The sequence below is a fragment of the Armigeres subalbatus genome, chromosome 1 (assembly GCF_024139115.2).
Source record: "Armigeres subalbatus isolate Guangzhou_Male chromosome 1, GZ_Asu_2, whole genome shotgun sequence".
NCBI lineage: Eukaryota > Metazoa > Arthropoda > Insecta > Diptera > Culicidae > Armigeres > Armigeres subalbatus.
The window spans coordinates 303,063,964-303,088,583 of NC_085139.1; the positions used below are offsets into that span (position 1 = coordinate 303,063,964).

The 24,620-nt window shown below is 40.4% G+C and overlaps 1 protein-coding gene and 1 non-coding gene across 2 annotated transcripts; one reads left to right on the forward strand and one right to left on the reverse strand.

The window, feature by feature from the left end:
- Positions 1 to 3,545: 3,545 nt before the first annotated feature.
- On the reverse strand, positions 3,546 to 16,366 carry LOC134216859 (protein mab-21-like). The gene is made up of 2 exons (XM_062695647.1): positions 15,703 to 16,366; positions 3,546 to 4,927 (listed from the first exon to the last, which is right to left on the reverse strand). The coding sequence occupies exons 1-2, from the start codon at positions 15,903 to 15,905 to the stop codon at positions 4,033 to 4,035; spliced, it is 1,098 nt and encodes a 365-aa protein (XP_062551631.1). The 5' UTR covers positions 15,906 to 16,366; the 3' UTR covers positions 3,546 to 4,032.
- Positions 9,740 to 9,815, forward strand: Trnav-aac (transfer RNA valine (anticodon AAC)). The gene has a single exon. It is a non-coding gene; the product is annotated as a tRNA-Val (tRNA).
- Positions 16,367 to 24,620: the final 8,254 nt, after the last annotated feature.

A 24,620-nucleotide genomic window follows, 5' to 3' on the forward strand; every position in this document is an offset into this window, starting at 1 on the left:
GATTTGTTATTATTTATTTTATTTATTATTATTTATTCAGACTAAGGCCGAAGTGGCCTGTGCGGTATATAAGAGTCTCCTCCATTCGGCTCGGTCCATGGCTACACGTCGCCAACCACGCAGTCTACGGAGGGTCCGCAAGTCATCTTCCACCTGATCGGTCCACCTTGCCCGCTGCGCACCTCGCCTTCTTGTGCCCGTCGGATCGTTGTCGAGAACCATTTTCACCGGGTTACTGTCCGACATTCTGGCTACGTGCCCGGCCCATCGCAGTCGTCCGATTTTCGCGGTGTGAACGATGGATGGTTCTCCCAACAGCTGATGCAATTCGTGGTTCATTCGCCTCCTCCACGTACCGTCCGCCATCTGCACCCCACCATAGATGGTACGCAGCACTTTCCTTTCGAAAACTCAGAGTGCGCGTTGGTCCTCCACGAGCATCGTCCAGGTCTCGTGTCCGTAGAGGACTACCGGTCTAATGAGCGTTTTGTAGATTGTCAGTTTGGTACGGCGGCGAACTCTATTCGATCGGAGCGTCTTGCGGAGTCCAAAGTACGTACGATTTCCAGCCACTATGCGTCTCCGAATTTCTCTGCTGGTGTCATTTTCGGCAGTCACCAGTGAGCCCAAGTACACAAATTCTTCTACCACTTCGATTTCGTCACCACCGATGCAAACTCGCGGTGGGTGGCTCACATTGTCTTCTCTTGTACCTCTTCCTATCATGTACTTCGTCTTCGACGTGTTGATGACTAGTCCGATCCGCTTAGCTTCCCTCTTCAGTCTGATGTAGGCTTCCTCCATCTTCTCAAAGTTACGTGCCATAATATCTATGTCGTCGGCGAAACCAAATAGCTGGACGGACTTATTGAAAATTGTACCACTCGTGTTAATCCCTGCTCTTCGTATTACCCCTTCCAAAGCGATGTTGAATAGCAAACACGAAAGACCATCACCTTGCCGTAACCCTCTGCGGGTTTCGAAGGGACTCGAGAATGCCCCTGAAACTCGAACTACGCACATCACCCGATCCATCGTCGCCTTGATATGGATTTGACAGTCGGATTAACGAGAGATAGTCCGGCCATACATTTGTCGGATCAGCGGGGGTATACTGTACTTTACTCATTTAAAACAACTATCAAATTGTAGAATGTGCAATAACATTTAATGACTTATATTCAACCGACATAAAAGCCGACTATGAATGTGTCTAGAAGTGAGCTGACAAGTGATGAAAGGTAGACTTCACCAAACATTCTTCCGGTATTCTTCCAAAAATTTAATTAGAAACTCTTCAACACCTTCGAATATTTATTTAGAATAACAAATAAATCACTTTCAATATGCGATACATCGGAAACAACAAAGTTTTAACAAATAAAACAATTCTGATTTGAAACTTAACATGTGAATACATCTAATGCAGGATGAAACAAACCAATACCTTCATGAGCTTTTGATTAGTAACACTTTGAAAGTGGATAACTTATTACCGTTACAGTTCTTATACAATCAGTTCGTGAAAGAGTGCTGGAAAGTATTAGATTCGACCACATCTATCATATTTCTAGTCAATATTTATGTTTGAAGCACATCATAAATGTAGTTAAATCATAACAGCGGCCAGGCCTACTGTGTAGCGCAGGAGTCTGCGAAGCGGCCATGTTTCTGATGTTAGCATTAAAATCATCGATTAATTTAAAACAAAGGCATTATCATAGTCGTCGAAAACCTAACATTGAAAATATGTTTTAAATATCATGATATTTTGGCAAAGTGGAGCGCTGGATGCCAATCGATATATGAAAATGTATTGCAAGCGTCAAGGCGTTGAAATACACCTCGCATTCATACTTGCGCGCAAGTTCACGAAAAATGATGAAAGATAATAACGTCTATTTGAAAAAAAAAAAAAACAATTCGGAATAGTGGGCTGTTTACTAGATAGAATTAGCAGTGGGAAACTCAATTTCAACAGAACAATGGGAAACTCAAAGATCCGCATCTAATTTTACATCTTGTATGCAATATTGGATACAAGCTTCATAGTAACGACGACCTGTAATTTTAAAAAGTTATGGAAAAATGAGTCGTATCGAACGGAGCCTTTTTGTTACATCATATATGCTGTAACATTTTTATACTGTGAGACTGAGCACGCACAGTTTGTAGTTTGTATGGAAATTGCTATGAAAACAGCAACTTTTGTGGAAAACCTTTTTATTGAGCAGCAAATAAACTCTAAAAATATATGACTAAGTTGGAAATATAGAAAATTTTGCAATGGAACTGATCGTTTTTGTTGCGAAACGATTCTATGCTTGAAAGATAAATTATTAGGAAAATACTGAATCGTGGTAAATTTAATTTAACACGTAAAAAAGTAACATCAATACCATTAATAAGCATTTTAGTTTTCTTTATAACTTTACTTACAAAAGTCAGATCGCTTCACAACAAAAACTGTTTTCTAGCCTAGTTACATCCAAATTAGCTAAAAATTTAGGAGGATTCAAAAAAAAACAGCAAATGTAATTGTTCAAGCATACACAGTATAAAAATGTTACAGCATATATGATGTAACAAAAAGGCTCCGTTCGATTTGACTCATTTTTCCATCACTTTTTAAAATTACAGGTCGTCGTTACTATGGAGCTTGTATTCAATATTGCGTACAAGAAAAAATGAATGTAAAATTAAAGGCTTTTGAACACAAAAATATGGGATTAATTATTTACGTTGCGAGTAATTTTCAGAATTTTTAACTGTGTAGAAAATCAAAAAAAGTCAAAATTTGAATCACTCTACTGGTGCAGCGTTGTTTAAAATACCTGAGAATTAATTCTTAACTTGATTTCACAATTAAGCCATAGAACGGGGACATCTCGTACCAACCGATCCGTTTATATCATAAGTTGATGATTGGGAGTGTTGATCGTTGGGAGTGACTGAGCTAAAATGGTTAATGTTCACACCTTGGGTCTTCAACATCTTGGGATAGGAAATCTTCTGAACCTTTAATTTTTCCGTTAGAAATCGTTCCGAAAATTTCTTTTAGGATTACCTATTTTTTCCTCCTAAATTCTCAGCGTTGCCCATCGTGCAGCGCTTGCGAGTAAAGGCGTGGATTAGCCAATCCGGAGATGGCGAGTTCGATTCTCATTCCGGTCTAGGATGTTTTCGGGTGGGAAACATTCTCGATCTCGACTCCCTGCATAGTGTATCCATGGTATTTGCCACACAAGATACATACTCGTGCAATGGCGGGCATGGAAAAGCTTTCAATTAATAACTGAGGAATTTTTAATAGAATGCTAAGTTGAGAAGTTGGCCAAGCCATAGAAGAAGAAGAAGCTCCAGAGCCATAGAAGAAAAAGAATGAAAAGAACAAATTAAGATCCAAAACATGAAAACCTTCATCATTCATTGTATTTTATTTTATTTATCATTTAGGTATAATCCTGTTGGTGATATTTTGATGCTCGACTCGAAGAAGGGCATTTCACAATATTATTATAAAACAAAACACAACCATTTACGCTTATCACTTTTGAAAGTTAAACTTTCCACAAAAGCTGTATTATTATGTTCGTTAATTATATTTTAAATATTGTTTGAACAAGCTTTGTTTGCACTAGTAATATATGTATATATGTATATGTAAATCAAAGGTATTGCATATATCTCGAATCGAAAAAGAAACTATAAAATCAATAAAGACCTAAATATAAATACGAGACTTGCACCTACAATGGCAAATGAACTGATGACTTCCATCGTGTATTCTAGTTCGAATTAAAAAGTGGACCTAACCTTCCAGTTTGACCACAATTCTCATAAAACAAAACATTTCCAATAACACTTAAATATTAGTTAATAATTGAATCTACTTATTAGAAAACGAGAAAACTTTTGTCACAATATCGTATACATTCGTTATGCAATTATTTGCTCCTAGTTTCACTGCTGCAGATATGACTCACCGATTTGCACCACAACCGCCACCGCCGCGCCGCCGCGCCCGCCACCTTACAATCGATCGAACGCCTTCGTGCTGGTCAGAATGTCCCGACACAGCTTCCACACGTGCTTCGAAGCGTTATCCAGCGCCGTCGGTGACTTCCCTTTGAACAGATCCAAACTGGGCAGAAAGTAGTGCGGACAGCGGCGGTTCTGCAGGCACGATATCATCTGCAGAAATATCCCGTTCAGCCGATCGCCGATACAGTTGGCGTCCCATTCCGCTTCTCGCGGGTGCTTCTCGCACTCGTACAGCAGCAGCGTTTTGAGATGGTAGTACGTTATCGGGGTCCCCGGTAGATCCAGGTGGCGGTCGCAGAGCGTCTTCAGTATGCTCAAGCAGCGCTTCCGGTAGCCTCCCTGCAGCAGGCGGTTCTCCGCCTCGGTAAAGTGCAAGATCCATGCGTCCCCTTCGATGTTGGCGTTTTTCCCTTGCAGGATGACACTTTCTTTGGAGAGTAAGTCGAATCCTTCGGATTTCACTTCGGCCACCAGGGCCGGATGGGGCCAGGGAATGTGCGGAATGGGCCAATGGGCAGCCGATCGCGGCCATATTCCGGTGCATTTGAAGGCCGGCGTGATCTGCACGATGTACCTTTCGCGAATTTTCAGCTTGACCTCAGTCGTGTCCGGCACCAGTTTAACCATCTCCCGGTAGGGACACTTCTCTACGGCTTGGGCGACTAGAGTGTGAAATCGGGAGCGGATTTTCCGCGCCGACAGGTACCCGGACGCGGTGATGAATTCCACCCACAGTGACATTGATCGTTTTCGGCCGTCGCTCAGCTTGAGAACGGCAGCCCCGGGAAGGGATCCATCGTCGACAAAGTTGAACACTCCCATCTGGTTGAGATAGAGCACCACCTCGAAGGAGTTGGGCGTGACCACTTCGATGCCTTCGAACCTGTGAAAGGAGAAGGAAAACTTACTGAACAGAAATAGATAATATTTATCACAAAAGAATGTAATAACTAATTTGACCAGGCAAACCGATGGTAACTTATAACCAGTCAAAATTATATTTTCGCTGTGAAAAACATCAGCTTATAAGGGGTCGTTTAAAACTTACGTCCTAGGTTTTAGGAGGGGAGGCGGTCTATGATTTTGTGGCAGTACGCGTTTAGCAGGCCGGTAATGGAATATCAGCAGAACAACCTAACTTACTTAGCGCACATCTGGCACACGGTATCAACGGGCGTAACTGCATTAATCGATTTCTATTCATCAATTTGTATGGTTCCGATGGTTCTCTCGAAAAAATTTCCAATGAACTTCTATTCCACATTTCGATGTATGAGTCAATGGTCCTTTCATTAGCAACTCATAGAGGATCGGCTGTATCATAGACCCTTTTTGGAGCTCGGATCATGTGATCTATCCATTGAACCAACATATGAATGGTGTATGATATAATATCCCAGTAGGTTCTTTGAATTGATATGACTTCAATTATCATTCATACAAGCTACTACAGGCCTTTTAGGTTCATCAAAACGTCCTGGAAACAGTAACGATTGAACTATTTGATCCTCAAAGTCAGAATATGCAGAACAAATCGCAGGTTAACCTTATTGTCAGTTTGCATCTTGACTCAAGATTAATTTGGAGCACCTTGGACATTGGATCTCATGTTCATGGAAATTAGGATCATGTGCTTATTACACCGGATTGGGAAAATACCGATGACGAGGATATTGCGAATGTTTTGATTGATCTGGAAGATACTATGAACTAAACTCTAGAATATTTTAGAGTAACTTGAAGGTTGAAGATCACATATTTACTAAAATTGGGTTTGCATGATTCGTATATACCTATTGAATGGGATTTGGGTATACTAAAGATGAGGACATTGCAAAGGCCTTGATTGATCTGGTAGATACCGTGACTAGAACTTCAGAACGTTTTGGAGTACCTTGAGCATCTTGTTGGGAGTTGCCAACAGATAGGGTAGTTTCCGAAATAATAAACCCGAAATGAAACGACCGGCGCGTAGAGTTTACGTTTGAAGGGATTATTATTTTCCTGAAAGGTCATACGAGTAGGTTTGTATGTCAATAACCGATTGATAGTTGCATGCACACTTCAATAATTCAATTTCATCTATGCTCTGTGAATTGTCAATACAGGAAAATGTTCAGACTTACGTTTAGTCCCGTTTTAGCGTATTTGTCCAGTCTGTCGCAATATAGTCTAGAATTGAATCTCGCGTAACTCGTCCAGCTCAACTATTCGTACTACTATTCCGTTCCGTACTATAACATATTAAGGCATATTGGTATTGCATGTAATTCCTTAGATTTAGTTAGAATTACCTGTTTACGTCGTAGGTTCAGTTCGTGAATTAGGATAAGAATAGTGTACTGTTAACTCACTGGTGCTCCTAGCTAATATAATTTACTTGAGACAGATTCAATATAATATAAGTAATAAGTTTTTACCTTTTAGATAGTTTAAGCCCTCGAATTCACGATGTATATAATAAAAGGATTGCTATCGCAGAAATTCACTTGTGCGGTTAAACGTGCATGTATAGTAGGGTGGCTCAAAAAACACTTTTTCAAATTTTTTGATGGGCCGCCCTCTTATTCGGTTCTATTTGATGCCCTGATGCACTGGACAAAATTTCAGCCAAATCAGTCGACGTTTGGGAGTTTATATGGAAACGCTAAACTCGTTGGAAGTTTATATGGAAAAATGTATGCAGAAACATCCAAAAACAGTGATTTGCAGTTGGACGGCACAATTTACGATCAAGAACTATGATACTCTTTCAGTTCTCGTAAAATAAAATACAGAATGTTATGCTGAAAACCGCGAGAAGATTAGAGTTTATTACGCAAAGATATTAGCATTTTACTGGAGTGTTGTAGGGGTGAATTTATTTCTTTTGAAAGGTAAAAGAAACGAAATTTGCTCAAACCCCACTGCAGAGAAATGCTAATAACTTAGCCGGGCAAACTCGAATCTTCTCGCGGTTTTTTGCATAACATTCTGTATTAAATTCTCCAAGATCTGAGTGAGTATCATAGTTCTTCATCGTAAGTTGTGTAGTCCAGCTGCAATTTACTGTTTTTGGATGCCTCTGCATACATTTTTCCATATAAACTTCCATCAAGTTTAGCACCGCCCAAACGTTGACCGATTTGGCTGAAATTTTGTCCATAGCATCAGGGCATCAAATAGAATCGAATAAGAGGGCGGCCCATCAAAAAAATTGAACAAAGTTTTTCCCATACTAATTTGAGCCACCCTAATGTATAGTTCATAATATATCGTTTGCCTTCTTCTCGATCTTTCTTATCTCCTTACAGACTAAACAAACTCACCGATGTCGTCGAGTAGGCTGTCATCGCATTCCATTCTAACTCGTTCCGATACGTACCGATGACTCTGGTGAGGGGTACTTGCGTCGGTTTGTTGTAGATACCGCAATTATAGAGGCGCACTGGCGTGAGTTCGCCAACACTCCCCCAGGTACGATGGCCTCTTGGCCAGCTTCCTCCTTTTCACGCCGTACGTCTAAAATGGCTAACTTGGCGACAGGGCGCTCGTAGATTCCAGTTGATGTTCTTACGGTAGCTGAACGGGGTTGACCATAACGTCCTGGATATGTGCAGATAACCCTGCCTTTTGGCCAACAGTTGCTAGGTAATTTGAAGTCCACGATCACCACTACATCATCTTCCTCTATTTGTTTCGTATCGATAAACCACTTTGTGCGGCGGGTTATTTCGGCAGATAATCTCGGATCCACCGTTTCCCGAACTGGTTAGCTTGAACCTGAGACAGCCGCCAATACTGTCGAAGTGCAGTGCCACTGTCGTCGAGGATGCTATAGGAACATGCGTTAGTGGGCGGGAGTTGACAGTATTCTCTACCTCAGTCAACAGGTTTCGTAAAACTTCATCTGATAACTTTCTCCCCGGTAAGGCCTCCATCAAATTCTTTTTTACGCAGCCGATTAGTCGCTCCCAGCTGCCGCCCATGTGAGGTGAAGCTGGGGGTATGAAATTCCAGCTGGTTTCTGCGTCGATAAACTCCTTCATCAGTTCATTCTGGTTCACCAAATGCTCCGCTTCCTTGATCTCTCTGTTCGCTCCGATAAAATTTGTACCTCGGTCGCTATCAGTGGTGCAATTTATCAACAATGCCTGCTGAGTGTGATTCTTTTGTTTTGTATTTTTCTCTGCTCCTCTTTGCCTATGACGGTGCCGGTGACGGTACGGTTCAGTCAGAAAGACAAAGCAGAAGTAGCTTAGCCAACTCGGTTTGCCAACAGCGGGCTGAAGCTGATGATCATTCGGCACGAATTTCCTGTCTTTGTCTTTCAAGTGATAGTATTCACCCATGCATTTAGATAGGGCCATCACATTCACGCCGCAGCGAGTAAACTGAATGAACTGTCACTGCGGGCTGCGTGTGCAATACGCTAGCAGAAGAATGAATTCTGTCATCCAAAGAAAAAGTAGAATCATGAAAATAATTTCACAGCGAGGTATGGGATGCAGCTTTCAAAATAATTTATAAAATTTCAAAATGAAATTTATTCACAAATAATTTATATCATGAGGTTAGAATTTTAATTATCTACTTTATACATAAATTAATTTGATTGTTAATGACAATGAAGTTTTTTCTTGAAATGATTCCGGAGATGGTACTACTTTTAATCTTTATTAAATTTCTAATCCCGCCTAATAAATCATTTTCAAAAAAATCTCTGTTTGTAATTTTTAAAATTATTTTCAATTCCATTGCCTATACCTTGCTGTGTTAAATTTCAGTGATTCTACTTTTCCTCTGATGACAGCGTTCATCCACTTCTCCTCGCGTATGAGAAAAGAGGTTTTTTGTTTACTTTATCTTTGATTGTAGCTGCTAACCATTTTCAGTTTTCACTGCTACGAAGTGAGTGTGAAGAGGCAATGGTTTCAATATTCTACAAATTTCAGTTACTGAGATTGAGAATTCGCACCACTGGTCGCTATAAAAGGCCCTCGGCTTTCCTCTCTGCGAAATGAAGTTTCGCAGAGCACGAACCGGTGGTGAGGGAGTTGACAACTTCAATGTGTATCGCGCGTACAGTGAGGCAAGTAGCTAACATTCCCCACCGTTTCTCAGATCGGCGGCCGACAACTATTTCGTATGGTCCGAAGTATCAATATCAATATCGTTTGCCAAAAAGCATCAGCCACGTTGAAGTTGGTGGAAACATATCTCCATTTGTTCATTTCAGTTGTGTCGAGAATCTCGCTAATGCGGAACGCCATAAATTGTGAATATCGTCTGTGATCAGATTTTATGCAGTGTAATACGTCTTGCGAGTCCGTCCAGTACACTCGACGAGAAATTTGGATCGAGATTGCGGCAGAAATTGACCGAGATAATCGAGATCCAATCATTGCTGCTTGAAGTTCGAATCTAGGAATTGAAAGGAACTTTAGTGGTGCCACTCTGGTTTTCACAGCAACTAAACTACAGATGAAGTTTGGGACTAACATCATCTTCAATGTGTAAGAACTGGTGACCCAAAAATAAGCAATACCAGCTTCGAAAGCAGGTCAATTAAGAAATAGGTAGGGAATCGTTGACGTGATACTCGTTTTGATAGAGGCGGACGAGTCATCTGCACTTCCACGAGAAATCACTATGCGTCCAATTTGGGAATCTCGAGCTCATTCAGTAGCCGCTATGTTGCGAAGGCCGACGGAGGTCCTTCGTAGCTTAGTTGGTTAAAGCACCAGTCTAACGTACTGTAGGGTCATGGGTTCGAGTCCCATCGAAGGGAAAGTGGTTACCTCCAATACATTTTTCAAATCATTATCTTCCACATAATGTACATATTCACATATCAGTTTTCATAATATTGTAAAAAAAAGAACGCTAAATGTTTTAATTATCGACCGCACTACACAACTGGATGCGAACTAAATTTTCTCTTTCTGATCAATTTAATAATGCAGAACAAAATTTCGGTGACCAGCCGATCGTTTCCGCGCAAAGCAGAACTAAATTTCGATGACCGACCGATCTGCTTACTGGAGAAACACGACTGGCAAAGATGGGCCAGGAAACTGAACAGCTACCGGAGAAGTGGAAGGAAAGGGTCATGTGCCCGATCTACAAGAAAGGTGACAAGACTGATAAGCTGTATTGTGAGAACTTTCAAGGGATCATCGTCCTTAATGCCGCCTACAAAGTAATATCCCAGATCATCTTCCGACGCCTTTCGTGCCTGTTGTTCAACATTCCGCTAGAAGGTTTCATGCGGAGAGCCGGGTGTAACAGCCGGGGTACGATTTTCAACAGATCCAGTCAATTTATTTGTTTCGCGGACATTGTCGTCCGAAGACAAAGTACATGCTGTCAAAAATGATTCACCACCGCACCTAATGTGTCATGTACAAAACGATCATAAGACTAGTAGTCATCTACGGACATGAAACATGGACAATACTCGAGGAGAACTTGCAAGCACTCGGAGTATTCGAGAGACGAGTGGGGCAAGAAGACGATGCGTGGCGGCGAAGAAAGAACCACGAGCTCGCCCAGCTCTATGGCGAACCCAGTATCCAGAAGGTAGCTAAATCCGGAAGGGTACGATGAGCAGGACATGTTGCAAGAATGCCGGGCAGCAACCCTGCAAAGATGGTGTTCGCTTCCTATTCAGCAGGTACCTGACGGCGTGAAGCGCAGCAAGCGAGGTGGGCTGACCATGTACAGAACGACTTTGCGAGCGTGAGGCGCATTCGAACCGTGTATTGAGGCGTCAAGTTGTTGATTCAGTATTATCTGTTTAGATGTAAACTAAATAAATGACTGATCAAAGCTGACATTGGATGCTTTATGGTGTTAAGCTTCTGCAGGTTTGACGTACGTTATTTTGTGTCGGTGTTGGTGTTGCTACGCCTAGAGCACCTTAAAGTAACCTCGTAGCATGGGCTTGTTGTAAACATTCAACAGATAAATCACGCGCTTAGTATCATGCGGGCGTAACTGCATTAAACGATTTCCCTTCGTCTATGTTTTCCTTTGATCAACGCAGCGAATTTCGGAAGTTTTCCGAAGATGTTATGTATTTGGGTGACAAAGTATGGTTGAATCTTGCACCAGAATCATCAATCACGGTTGTAACCTTCAACCCAATGGAGTGATACACAAAAGAAAAAATCGATGAAGAGAAATCTCGCTTAACTTTTCAAAAGGTCCTAAGTAACATTTTTTCCATGAATTAATTTGAATAGCGCAATCAACAGAACAACATGAAAGCTTTTGATTGCAGTACTAAAATTAATTCATGAAAAAAATGTTACTTAGGACCTTCTGAAAAGTTAAGCGAGAAATCGATCAGTGCAATTATGCCCATATGATCATTGCATCAAATTGCATAAGTAATTGCATTATAATGACCTTACCTTTAAGACCTGAAATCTGTTTACTTCAACACTCAATTGTATCCAGCATTAAATAGAAGTCCTTCATGATTTGGAACAGCTTCTGAAATATTCAAATGAAATAGTTTTGCCAACTAAAAACGGGTTTTAGTATTTGAGTCTGTTCGTGAACTGAATCAAAATGGTTTTTCTAAGAAAAACCCACTAACAATGCAAAGGCATGTGTACCCAACTCGTGACTGCCCTTGCTTAAATATCTGCTATCTAATAAAAATGTGTAGCTCTATATAAATTTATGAATGTGTTCTTGCAATTGGAAAGTTTAATCACAGACAATAGTATTTTATATTAGATTATGCAACGTCCACTGGCGCTTGAACGAACCATTGAAAAATCCGATTCGTTCCACCTCTCTTCAACATGCATCGTAAAACTCTGTAGTTTATAACTTCATTTTCCAATAATATGAGGTGTGATTAATCTCAAAAGCGAATTATGCCCTTGCAATAAAGTTTTCAAAGGACCGATGAGACAATGTTATTGGAAAACTTATAATTGATTCGCCGAAATCATATAGTCACCATCGTATTTGAAAAACTAAAAAAAAAATTACACAATAATTTAATATATTAATTTCCCGGGAAATTCGGATTCGTTTCCCGGAATTGGAGCCCTACTTCACGCATATCTCTTGCAAGCCCATACTTCGCCTAAATTGAATTTTATTCGAACTGTATTTCATCAATTTTTCGCCAGTGATTTGAGAAGAGTGACGGAGGTAAAAATCAAAAGGTTTGATCGTAATGCCTCAATTATTTTTGTTATCTATGTTTGTGTCTGGTTAATTTATAGATTGCCACATATCCATAAAATTACTAGACAACTCTTGAAATTTCAATAAATTTCCAAAACATAGAATGAACTTACGCAACTCAAAAGGAAAACCGACGTACTACTAGACCCAGTTGGGTCAATGAAATCCAACTCTGAAGTGAGATGCTCAATGATAAGAGTCGTTGTCGGACCTTGTTGGATCACGAAATGCCCTATGACCGAAATCACCATCGAACCTATTTGGATCAAGAAAAATCAAAAGCCGGTTGGTGATTTGGCGGAATACTACTGGACTTAGTAGTCCGATGATAGGAACCACCATAACCCTGTTTGTTACCCGTCCCTGGAATGGATTAGCGGCTCAAATCGAAATCGGACCAACCCCAACCCAACAAACATTGGAAGCTAGTGAAGCGCTTAAATATTTAGTCAAAAATAGACTTCTTCAGCCAAAAAAACACTTCGTTGAGACTAAGATCAAGAAAAATCCAACTCAGGAGTATGTCAATGATTTTAAAACACCATTGGACCATTAAATTCAGCTAAGAAGTGGGTTGAACGATGATCGGAATCGCTATTGATCCTAGTTGCATACAGAAAATCAACTGCATAAAAAAATCAGCTGTCATCTTTTTGCTCCACGCTTGCTGCGACACGCCAAAGCTAAAATAAAAAAATAAAAGTTATTCGTTGCTCTTTTTTGAGATTGGTGCCTCTGAAAATGCGAGATGAAAATTATTTGGATTCCGGACAGTTTCACCCTAAGGACATTCTTCTCCAATCGTCTAATGCCAACCAATTTTACAAAACAAATATTTTTAAGCTTTTCAACTCTTATAGATCTCAATGAAGAAGTCAAATTATATTATCTAACGGGTGGCTCGGGAAGAAAACCACAAAGAAGTACAGTGCAATCTGATATACTTTATATAAAAAGTTGGCCTTAGTCTTTAAACTTAGATTAATGGATAATAGTAGACATAGTAGAATAAGAGATCGGCGAAGACGCCATCTTGTTTCCAATCGAACCGTCAAAAGTGGTTCCATTTCGACTTGTTTACTTTTTGCATCCATAAGAAGCAAGCAAAAAGTTCAAGTGCTGCCAGTATCATTTGCACGATTTCATGCATTTTCATACGTTGCCATTTCGACAGTTTTTCACTCCGCCGGTCTCTGGTTATAGGGTTGCTAGATAATAGCATATGGTCCGTGGTACGCCGTGCGGCGTAGTTCGATCTTGCAGGTATCACATGACCGTTGGACGGCGGCCATTTTCAAATGATGCTTCTGATCCTATTGATGGGTTGATTCGTGTCTTTGGCCTTCTAATCACCTTTGAATACAATGGAGCTCAGTCTACTTTCTGTATCCTTTCTGTTTTGACGGCATTTTTAAACAACTGAACATGTTAAGGACTGTTCATTAAAGTTAGTGGACACCCTTTATGAATGGTTTAGGGTTAAAACTTAACGAAAAATTGGTAATTTCCGCTCTGTGTTTAAAGAAATTGTTCACTTTTGCAGCACACCTGAGCAATTTAGAAAAACCTTAGAAATTCCGAACGATAGGTCGGATTAGTTTATCAACTCGCAGATTAATTCTGCCAAATTGCTACAGTGCATTTTGATGGACGACGAGATATACGTCAAATTGGACACCAGTACACTTCCAGGGCCACATTTTTTCAACGCTGAACAGAGGACAGATGTGTCTGATGACGTGTGATTTATCCGAACCGAAAAAATTGGGGAAAATGTTTTGGTATGGCAAGCAATTTGCTAATGTGACTCCGTATTTCACAAACAACGGTGAAAATTGAAGAAAATAATGTATCAAAAAACGACTTCTAACCATCTACCGAAAGCATACGGATCCTCTATTGTTTTGGCCGGATCTGGCATCGGCTCACTACGTTTCTGCTACGTTGGAGATGCTGAAGAAGGAAAAAGTCGATCTTGTCGAAAAATGCCTGAATCCACCAAACTGCCCTGAACTGCGTCCTATCGAAAAATACAGGGCAATAATTACGCGGCATCTTAAGGTGATTATAGAATGAAGCCCGTGGTGAATTTCAAATTCACCACACGTTTATCTGCATACATTCCCAAAAGCCCAAATCTGGCGTAATAGTTTTCGTACAGTGCCGAGACACAAATTATGATTGTTCAGCATAGCTAAGCAAACGATTTGCCATCATTTCAGCCCCATACGCATTATGGTTCTTTCATCTCGTGCTCTTGAAAAAAATATCGGAAAAGCACGTGGTTTACAAAATGGCCGAATTCTGGCTTCATTCTATAATCACCTTAAGGTAGATGGGAGAGAAGCAAGCTCTGTTGACTGCTTCAAGAAAATTTGGTCTGCCGCACAATGAAAAGTTACGGAAGAAGTTGTGCAGAATCTAATGGGAGCTGTCAAGAGAAAAGTCCGAGCAATCTTTAGAAAAGAGAAGTCAAGAAAATCATGTGAATTCGTTCATATGCTTGTTGATTGTTATTTATATGAAGCAACCTTATGAATTTGTTCCAAAATAAACATGTTCTTTTGAAAAACCGGTGTCCACTTTCTTTAATGAACAGTCCTTAGAGTAAAAGTTTGTGGGTGACAATTTTCTAAATATTCTAAGGATTCATTTACATAAGGAAATATTTCTCTGAAAGCATTAATGCTCTCATGGAAAAGTATTGAAGAATCGAAATTCCCGTTTTTTGGGAACCACCCGTTACATAATATTCTATGGCTTTGCTTTGTTTTTTCACTACTGTCCTAGTAGGGTCCTACAAGTTTTTGGTTTGCTGGGATCAGAAAAATCGCTAGATCAAATGCGGCCGAAATGATCTTTTTTTGGATGACATGAACATTTTTTTGAAAAAAATAAGCAATTTATCTCGAATTAGAGATGAGCCAGCAAATATATGGAGGCTTAAAGCCTATAATAATACCCTCCAGAAACCCACCCCGCCACCTCTGTGCCTTTACCAATGAACGATGAAAACATAGCTAGTAAGCGAATGAGGATTTGAGTTCTCATACAATTTTCAGCATAACTGCTTACGACCAAATACAATACGCAATAAAACAAAAGATTACTGGATTAGACTGATGGGCGAAAATTTTGCATGATTCTGTGTCATATTTCGTAATGAGGATATTTTCATCTTCTTGGGGCATGAAGAAAGGACATCAGTTGTCAATTTTGACAACAAATATGTGTAACAATGGCAACCAGCTTAAAACCTTAGAATGTTGTTACATTGGCGCCCAACGAACACGATAATTATGAACGCTGATTTAATGTGATGTGATGTGTTTTTAATCTCGTCGTTGATTACGAAAAGGACGATCAAACCACACAGAAATTGACGAGACCGAAATGGGAAATAACATTCACGTTGACGAACCATGAAAAGACAGAATGTGATAATAACCCAAAACACCCCCAACTCACCTTCCATTGCACTCAACCAAACTGGAGATAAACCTCGGCTCCTGCACTTCCACCTCCCGCAGCACCTCCTGAACAATCTTGCAGATCTCCCGAATTACGCGAGAAATGTTCCCCATCCGCAGCTGCACCTTCTCGGCATAGTATTTATTGATTTGGAATATGGTCTTTGATTGCACCGCAATCATCTCCGGTGGGACCAACATTGTTGTTCCGCTGCGCTCAGCCGTTATCCAGTCACCCAGCTAAACAACCACGCACGAAAACTCGCGCTAATCCAATTTCACTTGACCACTTCACTTTGGCCTGCACATGTGGCCCTCTTAATGCGACCCGTAACGCGAATCGCGATTATCGCCGTCGCGCAATGCACCGCCGCCAAACGGAAGATTTCAATTCAACTGCACTGTTCCCAGCTACCAGCCGGACAAAACAACCGCCCGTTACATGATCTGCCGCGCGTCACGCATCAACCAACCGAAGGGAGTCGAGCGAGCGAGACGGAGTGCGAAACGAGCGATCCGGATCCGATTACCAAATTAGCCTACACACGAAATCCCACGGTTTCCCATAGGTTTTCCGCCGTAAGAATTTCCGAGCCCGGACAGTGTTGTAGCGCCAACCACCGTGGAACCGAGAATCGCGCGCCAAGATGATTCGGACACGGTTGGAGAAAAACAAATGAAAGATGTACATTCCGACCTTCCATAAAACACGCAGATAGCCGAAGGGAGTAAGTGCGAGCGGGATAGAGAGAGAAAGCACGAGAAGCGCGTACGCGAATCAAACACGCGGTTTGCTGATGTGCTTTGCTTGTGCACTTTTCACGCCGCACACATGCGCTCAACAACGCACACATACATGCCGACACCCCCACACAGCCCCCCCTCCCACGGAAGAGAAGAAAGTTGCAACATCAGACAGCCACACCGACCACATATGGATTGCGCGCTGATGGGGATGAGGAACTGGCTCGAAGGGTTCGATGAGAGAGGCTACCGGACGTTTGGAGCCAGAGGTTTCCAAGTTTTAATTTACGCGACTGGCTGGACTATCGAAATTCATCAATAATTGACATATGATTTATGCAATTATTATTGAATCTAAATACCCCGACCAATCCACCAATTGCTCCTTTCTCATTCATTGAAAGAATACGCCATTTCTAATAGGTAACAAGGAGGCACAATGCCCCGTGCCTCCTTTTAAACAAAAATATATCATCGTTCATTAAGTAATTTACTGACACTGTAAAACAATGTTACACATATTATGTCAAAAATGAATTAAATCATGTTGATAATTTTCGATTGTAACTCACATATTTATAAAATTATTTATATATTTAAAACGATGATTCATCCCAATAAAACAATATGATTACACTAGCAACAGTATTATTCATACAGTAACAACTGTTGTGAACCTCTGTTAAAACAAACATAAAATCATTTGATTTACGGCTACAGCATTGCGCTTTCCTCCTGAACCACCAACGCAACCGCGCTCGTTGCCTTCGTCGCATTCCCACTTTGCGGTCTGTAAGCAACATTCGGTTCAATGCTTACAGCAACGGATAGCAAGCAAACATACTGCCACCACCCCGTTCCAACCAACGGCATTTCTCTGTGCGACGCGCATTCCCGATGCACCACGTGCTGTGCGGCGTATAAGCACCAACACTGTAGTGGGAACGATCGGCGCGACGACGCCGCCGGTTCGATGATACCGGTGTTCGCCACTTGAAGGCGCTGCTGCTTCAGCAAGCCAAACCGAACGAACGAAAGGAAAACGGAGCCAAAGGGGCGTGGCTTCCAGCAGACGCGCGGTCACTCACACACACCCCAGTGACTGAAGACGGTGGTGTTGAAATGTATGCCTGTTTGGAAAACGCAAACATTCACAAAACTTGGCAAACGGGAAAGAAACGTGTGGGGAGGGCTACCAAAATTGGTAACCTGGCCAAAAGCCAGCATGATGTCGGTCGTTTGCGGAGCATAAAGTATGTAAGCATTGTAGCAGGTGCATGTGGTTTGGGGTGAATGAATTTATTGCTATGATTTTCACTCGATGGGGTCGTTTATCAGAGATTTTTCCATGTTAGTGCGTTAGACTGCCGCAGTGCCTCTCTGAGCCGGCCATTAGCCGATCGTAAATATTTACGATAGTTTGATTATTGGTGGAGAAGATTTTGATTTAATTAATATAAAAATTTGATAATTTGTTGCAATATCACCCCTGAAGCAAATGATTTATATTTCTATATTTATACAACTAGTCGCTGCGATTCTATCGCTGTGTCGAAGCAGACAATCTTCCATTTACGCTTCTATACCAACGAAGACAGAATCGCAGTCACCAAGCGGTAGGATTGTGTCGCGATTGTCGCGTCGCGTGTGTTTGGGGGAATCTTTATTTTGTGGAAAATTTTGCAAAAATTTCGATCGATTCCAATGAGGTCGAAGTCGTGCGCAAAGCCTAGAAGCATATGAAACCGTTTGATGATAGTGCCGTTCCTCTGCACGCCAGAATTCCTTATAGCGCCTTTGAGTGCAATGTTGAACAATAAATTCGAATGTGCATCGCCCTGCTTCAATCCGTCTAAGGTCACAAACGAGGTCGATACTTCGTCTGAAATCCGAATACTTGATTTCGAGTCAAACAGCGTTGCACGTATCAGTCTAATCAGTTTTGGGGGAAAACCATGTTCGGACCAGGCTTGTAAAATGTCATCTGCATGTCATTTGACTAATTTGTTCATAACTTTCTTTAGAAGCCAAATTTATTCCATAATTTTAGATGTACTCATAACGCTTGAGTAGGGCTATATTTTTGTCCAAGAGTACATTGCTCTAAATATAACATCTGAGGCTGGAGAGTGAAAACTCTCCAAAATGTCACGTGTCATTTGACATAATGTCATTTGAATGACATTTTGCCTCCCACGCCCCAGATTACATATTTACAGCAATGTCTTGTTAGACAAAGTTGTAGAAACATTCAAGCTCTATAAGTTCGCCATACATCATGAATTGATAGCTACCTTCGGAAAAAAGTTCTAGGAAAATTATACAAACGAATGCAAATGACATTTTACAACACTGGTTCGGACATTATCTGTCGCAGCTCATTCCTTTTCAGTGAATCGTATGCTGCTTTGAAATCAATGAACAGATGGTGAGTCTGGATTTGTCTCAGGGTAAACATTTGATCCGCCGTTGATCTCAGCCCTCACGAAAACCTGCCTGGTAGTCGCCGACGAAGGACTCCTCAAGTGGTTTCAGTCTGGTAAGCAGGATACGCGACAGAATTGTATACGCCGAGTTCTGAAGAATGATCCCTCTGTAATTGGCACACTGTAGGCTATGCCCTTTCTTATCCAGCTTTCCACGCTCGGTAATGGCGGCTTGTCGGTGTGTAAAAATCAATCAGTCACTGTACTTTTTGACACTAGCTGGAGGAAAACTCACTGGCGAAAAGGCCTTTTTTCCCTTCCCCTCACCCAGGAACGCCAGTGAGCTTTCATCCAGCTAGTGTCAAACAGTACAGTGACCGATTAATTTTTACACAGCAGCAAGCCGCCATTACCGAGCGTGGAAAGCTGGATAGAACAAGGATATGCGGCCATCCAACCAGCCGGCAGGCGGTTCTTCATCCTCCCATACTTACTTGATACTTGATGGGCTACAGCTCTTCGATGAACCTACGCCGAGTATCCCAAGTAGCACAAGCAACATCTTCCTAAAAGCAACTTGTTTCTATTCAGTTTCATTAAAGGCAATAAAGGCATTGAAAAAACATCAAAGCACGAAAAAAATGCATCAAGATGTCAAAAACGTTCGAATTGTGATCAATGTTTCATTAAAATTGCAATGCAGTACGTGTTTGACATTTGGAAACAAACAAACAAAGAATACTGCACTTCATGTTGCAAACACGAAACAATATCATAAAGTTGCATATTTTTTACCATGTAACTTCAATGCGTCTTTCCAAATTTAATTGTTTGGTTAAATTAAGTTGCAGATAGGGTGAATATGTCTTCATGTTTAATTTAGCATCGTTCAACGTTTTGACAACTCACATTTTTACCCTTCTTACACCCTAAGAAGGGTATAAAGATCGCTTGAAAAACCGACTTTTTATCCGAGGCTCGGAGACCCAAGTCGTATATACCAATCAACTCAGCTCGACGAACTGAGCACATGTATGTATGTGTGTGTGTGTGTGCGTGTGTGCGTGTGTGCGTATGTGTGTGCGTTACAAAAATCTCACATCAAGATCTCAGCCGTCCGTGGACCGATTTGCACGATTTTAACACTAAACGAAAGCTATGTCATTGTACGAGTTCGATTTTTTTGCAATCGGACATTTGGTTCCAGAGATATGTGAGAAATACGAACATGAAGTGCATTTTCAGAAAACTAACATAATAATGTCACATGAATATCTCAGCCGTCTGTAAACCAATTTGCATGATTTTATCTTTAAACGAAAGCTATGACTTTGCCATTGAACCCATTGTATTTTGTTTTTGCAATTAGACATTGGGTTCCGGAGATATCTCTGAAATACGAACATAAAGCATTAGACGTATCAACTTCACACATTGGTAAAATATGTCCCAACAAGATCTCAATCGTCCTTGGACCGATTTGTGCGATTTTATCTTTAAACGAAAGCTATGTTTTTGTCATTGGACTCATTATTTTTTTCTGCAATCGGAAATTCGGTTTCAGAGATATCTGTGAAATACGAATATGAGACATATTTTCAGACTACTAATGAAAATTGTCACACCAATATCTCAGCCGTCTATGACCCGATTTGAACTCTTTCGGGCTTAAACAGAAGCTGTAATATTGCCATTTAAGGCGGCAAATCAAATCTGCAGCCTTTTGTATTTTTAAAATTGTTAAATTTTCAGAAATATCCCTTTTACCCTTCTTACACCCTAAGAAGGGTATAAAGATCGCTTGAAAAACCGACTTTTATCCGAGGCTCGGAGACCCAAGTCGTATATACCAATCAACTCAGCTCGACGAACTGAGCACATGTATGTATGTGTGTGTGTGTGTGTGTGCGTGTGTGCGTGTGTGCGTGTGTGCGTTACAAAAATCTCACATCAAGATCTCAGCCGTCCGTGGACCGATTTGCACGATTTTAACACTAAACGAAAGCTATGACTTTGTCATTGTACAAGTTTTGCAATCGGACATTTGGTTCCAGAGATATGTGAGAAATACGAACATGAAGTGTATTTTCAGAAAACTAACAAAATAATGTCACATGAATATCTCAGCCGTCTGTAAACCAATTTGCATGATTTTATCTTTAAACGAAAGCTATGACTTTGCCATTGAACCCATTGTATTTTGTTTTTGCAATTAGACATTGGGTTCCGGAGATATCTCTGAAATACGAACATAAAGCATTAGACGTATCAACTTCACACATTGGTAAAATATGTCCCATCAAGATCTCAGTCGTCCTCTGACCGATTTGTGCGATTTTATCTTTAAACGAAAGCTATGTTTTTGTCATTGGACCCATTCATTTTTATCTGCAATTGGAAATTCGGTTTCAGAGATATCTGTGAAATACGAATATGAGACATATTTTCAGACTACTAATGAAGAATTGTCACACCAATATCTCAGCCGACTATGACCCGATTTGAACTTTTTTGGGCTTAAAAAGAAGCTGTAATATTGCCATTTAAGGCGGCAAATCAAATCTGCAGTCTTTCAGTATTTTTCGAAATTGTTAAATTTCCAGAAATATCCTTTTTACCCTTCTTACACCCTAAGAAGGGTATAAAGATCGCTTGAAAAACCGACTTTTTATCCCAGGCTCGGAGACCCAAGTCGTATATACCAATCAACTCAGCTCGACGAACTGAGCACATGTATGTATGTGTGTGTGTGTGTGCGTGTGTGCGTGTGTGCTTATGTGTGTGCGTTACAATAATGTCACATCAAGATCTCAGCCGTCCGTGGACCGATTTGCACGATTTCAACACTAAACGAAAGCTATGACTTTGTCATTGTACAAGTTCAATTTTTTTTGCAATCGAACATTTGGTTCCAGAGATATATGAGAAATACGAACATGCAGTGTATTTTCATAAAACTAACAAAATAATGTCACATGAATATCTCAGCCGTCTGTAAACCAATTTGCATGATTTTATCTTTAAACGAAAGCTATGACTTTGCCATTGAACCCATTGTAGTTTGTTTTTGCAATTAGACATTGGGTTCCGGAGATATCTCTGAAATACGAACATAAAGCATTAGACGTATCAACTTCACACATTGGTAAAATATGTCCCATCAAGATCTCAGTCGTCCTTGGACCGATTCGTGCGATTTTATCTTTGAACGAAAGCTATGTTTTTGTCATTGGACCCATTATTTTTTTCTGCAATCGGAAATTCGGTTTCAGAGATATCTGTGAAATACGAATATGAGACATATTTTCAGACTACATACTAATGAAGAATTGTCAAACCAATATCTCAGCCGTCTATGACCCGATTTGAACTCTTTTGGGCTTAAACAGAAGCTGTAATATTGCCATTTAAGGCGGCAAATCAAATCTGCAGTCTTTTTGTATGTTTTAAAAATTGTTAAATTTCCAGAAATATCCCTTTTTACCCTTCTTACACCCTAAGAAGGGTATAAAGATCGCTTGAAAAACCCACTTCTTATCCGAGACTTGGAGACCCAAGTCGTATATACCAATCAACTCAGCTCGACGAACTGAGCACATGTATGTATGTGTGTGTGTGTGCGTGTGCGTGTGTGCGTGTGTGCGTATGTGTGTGCGTTACAAAAATCTCACATCAAGATCTCAGCCGTCCGTGGACCGATTTGCACGATTTTAACACTAAACGAAAGCTATGACTTTGTCATTGTACGAGTTAAATTTTTTTTTGCAATCGGACATTTGGTTCCAGAGATATGTGAGAAATACGAACATGAAGTGCATTTTCAGAAAACTAACAAAATAATGTCACATGAATATCTCAGCCGTCTGTAAACCAATTTGCATGATTTTATCTTTAAACGAAAGCTATGACTTTGCCATTGAACCCATTGTAGTTTGTTTTTGCAATTAGACATTGGGTTCCGGAGATATCTCTGAAATACGAACATAAAGCATTAGACGTATCAACTTCACACATTGGTAAAATATGTCCCATCAAGATCTCAGTCGTCCTTGGACCGATTTGTGCGATTTTATCTTTAAACGAAAGCTATGTTTTTGTCATTGGACCCATTCATTTTTTTCTGCAATTGGAAATTCGGTTTCAGAGATATCTGTGAAATACGAATATGAGACATATTTTCAGACTACTAATGAAAAATTGTCACACCAATATCTCAGCCGTCTATGACCCGATTTGAACTCTTTCGGGCTTAAACAGAAGCTGTAATATTGCCATTTAAGGCGGCAAATCAAATCTGCAGTCTTTTTGTATTTTTTAAAAATTGTTAAATTTCCAGAAATATCCCTTTTTACCCTTCTTACACCCTAAGAAGGGTATAAAGATCGCTTGAAAAACCGACTTTTTATCCGAGGCTCGGAGACCCAAGTCGTATATACCAATCAACTCAGCTCGACGAACTGAGCACATGTATGTATGTGTGTGTGTGCGTGTGTGCGTGTGTGCGTATGTGTGTGCGTTACAAAAATCTCACATCAAGATCTCAGCCGTCCGTGGACCGATTTGCACGATTTTAACACTAAACGAAAGCTATGACTTTGTCATTGTACGAGTTCAATTTTTTTGCAATCGGACATTTGGTTCCAGAGATATGTGAGAAATACGAACATGAAGTGCATTTTCAGAAAACTAACAAAATAATGTCACATGAATATCTCAGCCGTCTGTAAACCAATTTGCATGATTTTATCTTTAAACGAAAGCTATGACTTTGCCATTGAACCCATTGTAGTTTGTTTTTGCAATTAGACATTGGGTTCCGGAGATATCTCTGAAATACGAACATAAAGCATTAGACGTATCAACTTCACACATTGGTAAAATATGTCCCATCAAGATCTCAGTCGTCCTTGGACCGATTTGTGCGATTTTATCTTTAAACGAAAGCTATGTTTTGTCATTGGACCCATTCATTTTTTCTGCAATTGGAAATTCGGTTTCAGAGATATCTGTGAAATACGAATATGAGACATATTTTCAGACTACTAATGAAAAATTGTCACACCAATATCTCAGCCGTCTATGACCCGATTTGAACTCTTTTGGGCTTAAACAGAAGCTGTAATATTGCCATTTAAGGCGGCAAATCAAATCTGCAGTCTCTTTGTATTTTTTAAAAATTGTTAAATTTCCAGAAATATCCCTTTTTTACCCTTCTTACACCCTAAGAAGGGTATAAAGATCGCTTGAAAAACCGACTTTTTATCCGAGGCCCGGAGACCCAAGTCGTATATACCAATCAACTCAGCTCGACGAACTGAGCACATGTATGTATGTGTGTGTGTGTGCGTGTGTGCGTGTGTGCGTATGTGTGTGCGTTACAAAAATCTCACATCAAGATCTCAGCCGTCCGTGGACCGATTTGCACGATTTTAACACTAAACGAAAGCTATGACTTTGTCATTGTACGAGTTCAATTTTTTTTGCAATCGGACATTTGGTTCCAGAGATATGTGAGAAATACGAACATGAAGTGCATTTTCAGAAAACTAACATAATAATGTCACATGAATATCTCAGCCGTCTGTAAACCAATTTGCATGATTTTATCTTTAAACGAAAGCTATGACTTTGCCATTGAACCCATTGTATTTTGTTTTTGCAATTAGACATTGGGTTCCGGAGATATCTCTGAAATACGAACATAAAGCATTAGACGTATCAACTTCACACATTGGTAAAATATGTC

What these genes read in the sequence shown, in the direction of transcription:
- LOC134216859 (XM_062695647.1), bottom strand. Translation starts at nt 15,905, where the DNA reads ATGTTGGTCCCACCGGAGATGATTGCGGTGCAATCAAAGACCATATTC. An exon ending in TTGGTTGAGTGCAATGGAAG is followed by an intron (nt 4,928 to 15,702) that starts GTGAGTTGGGGG and finishes CTCCTTTCACAG; the next exon opens with GTTCGAAGGCATCGAAGTGG.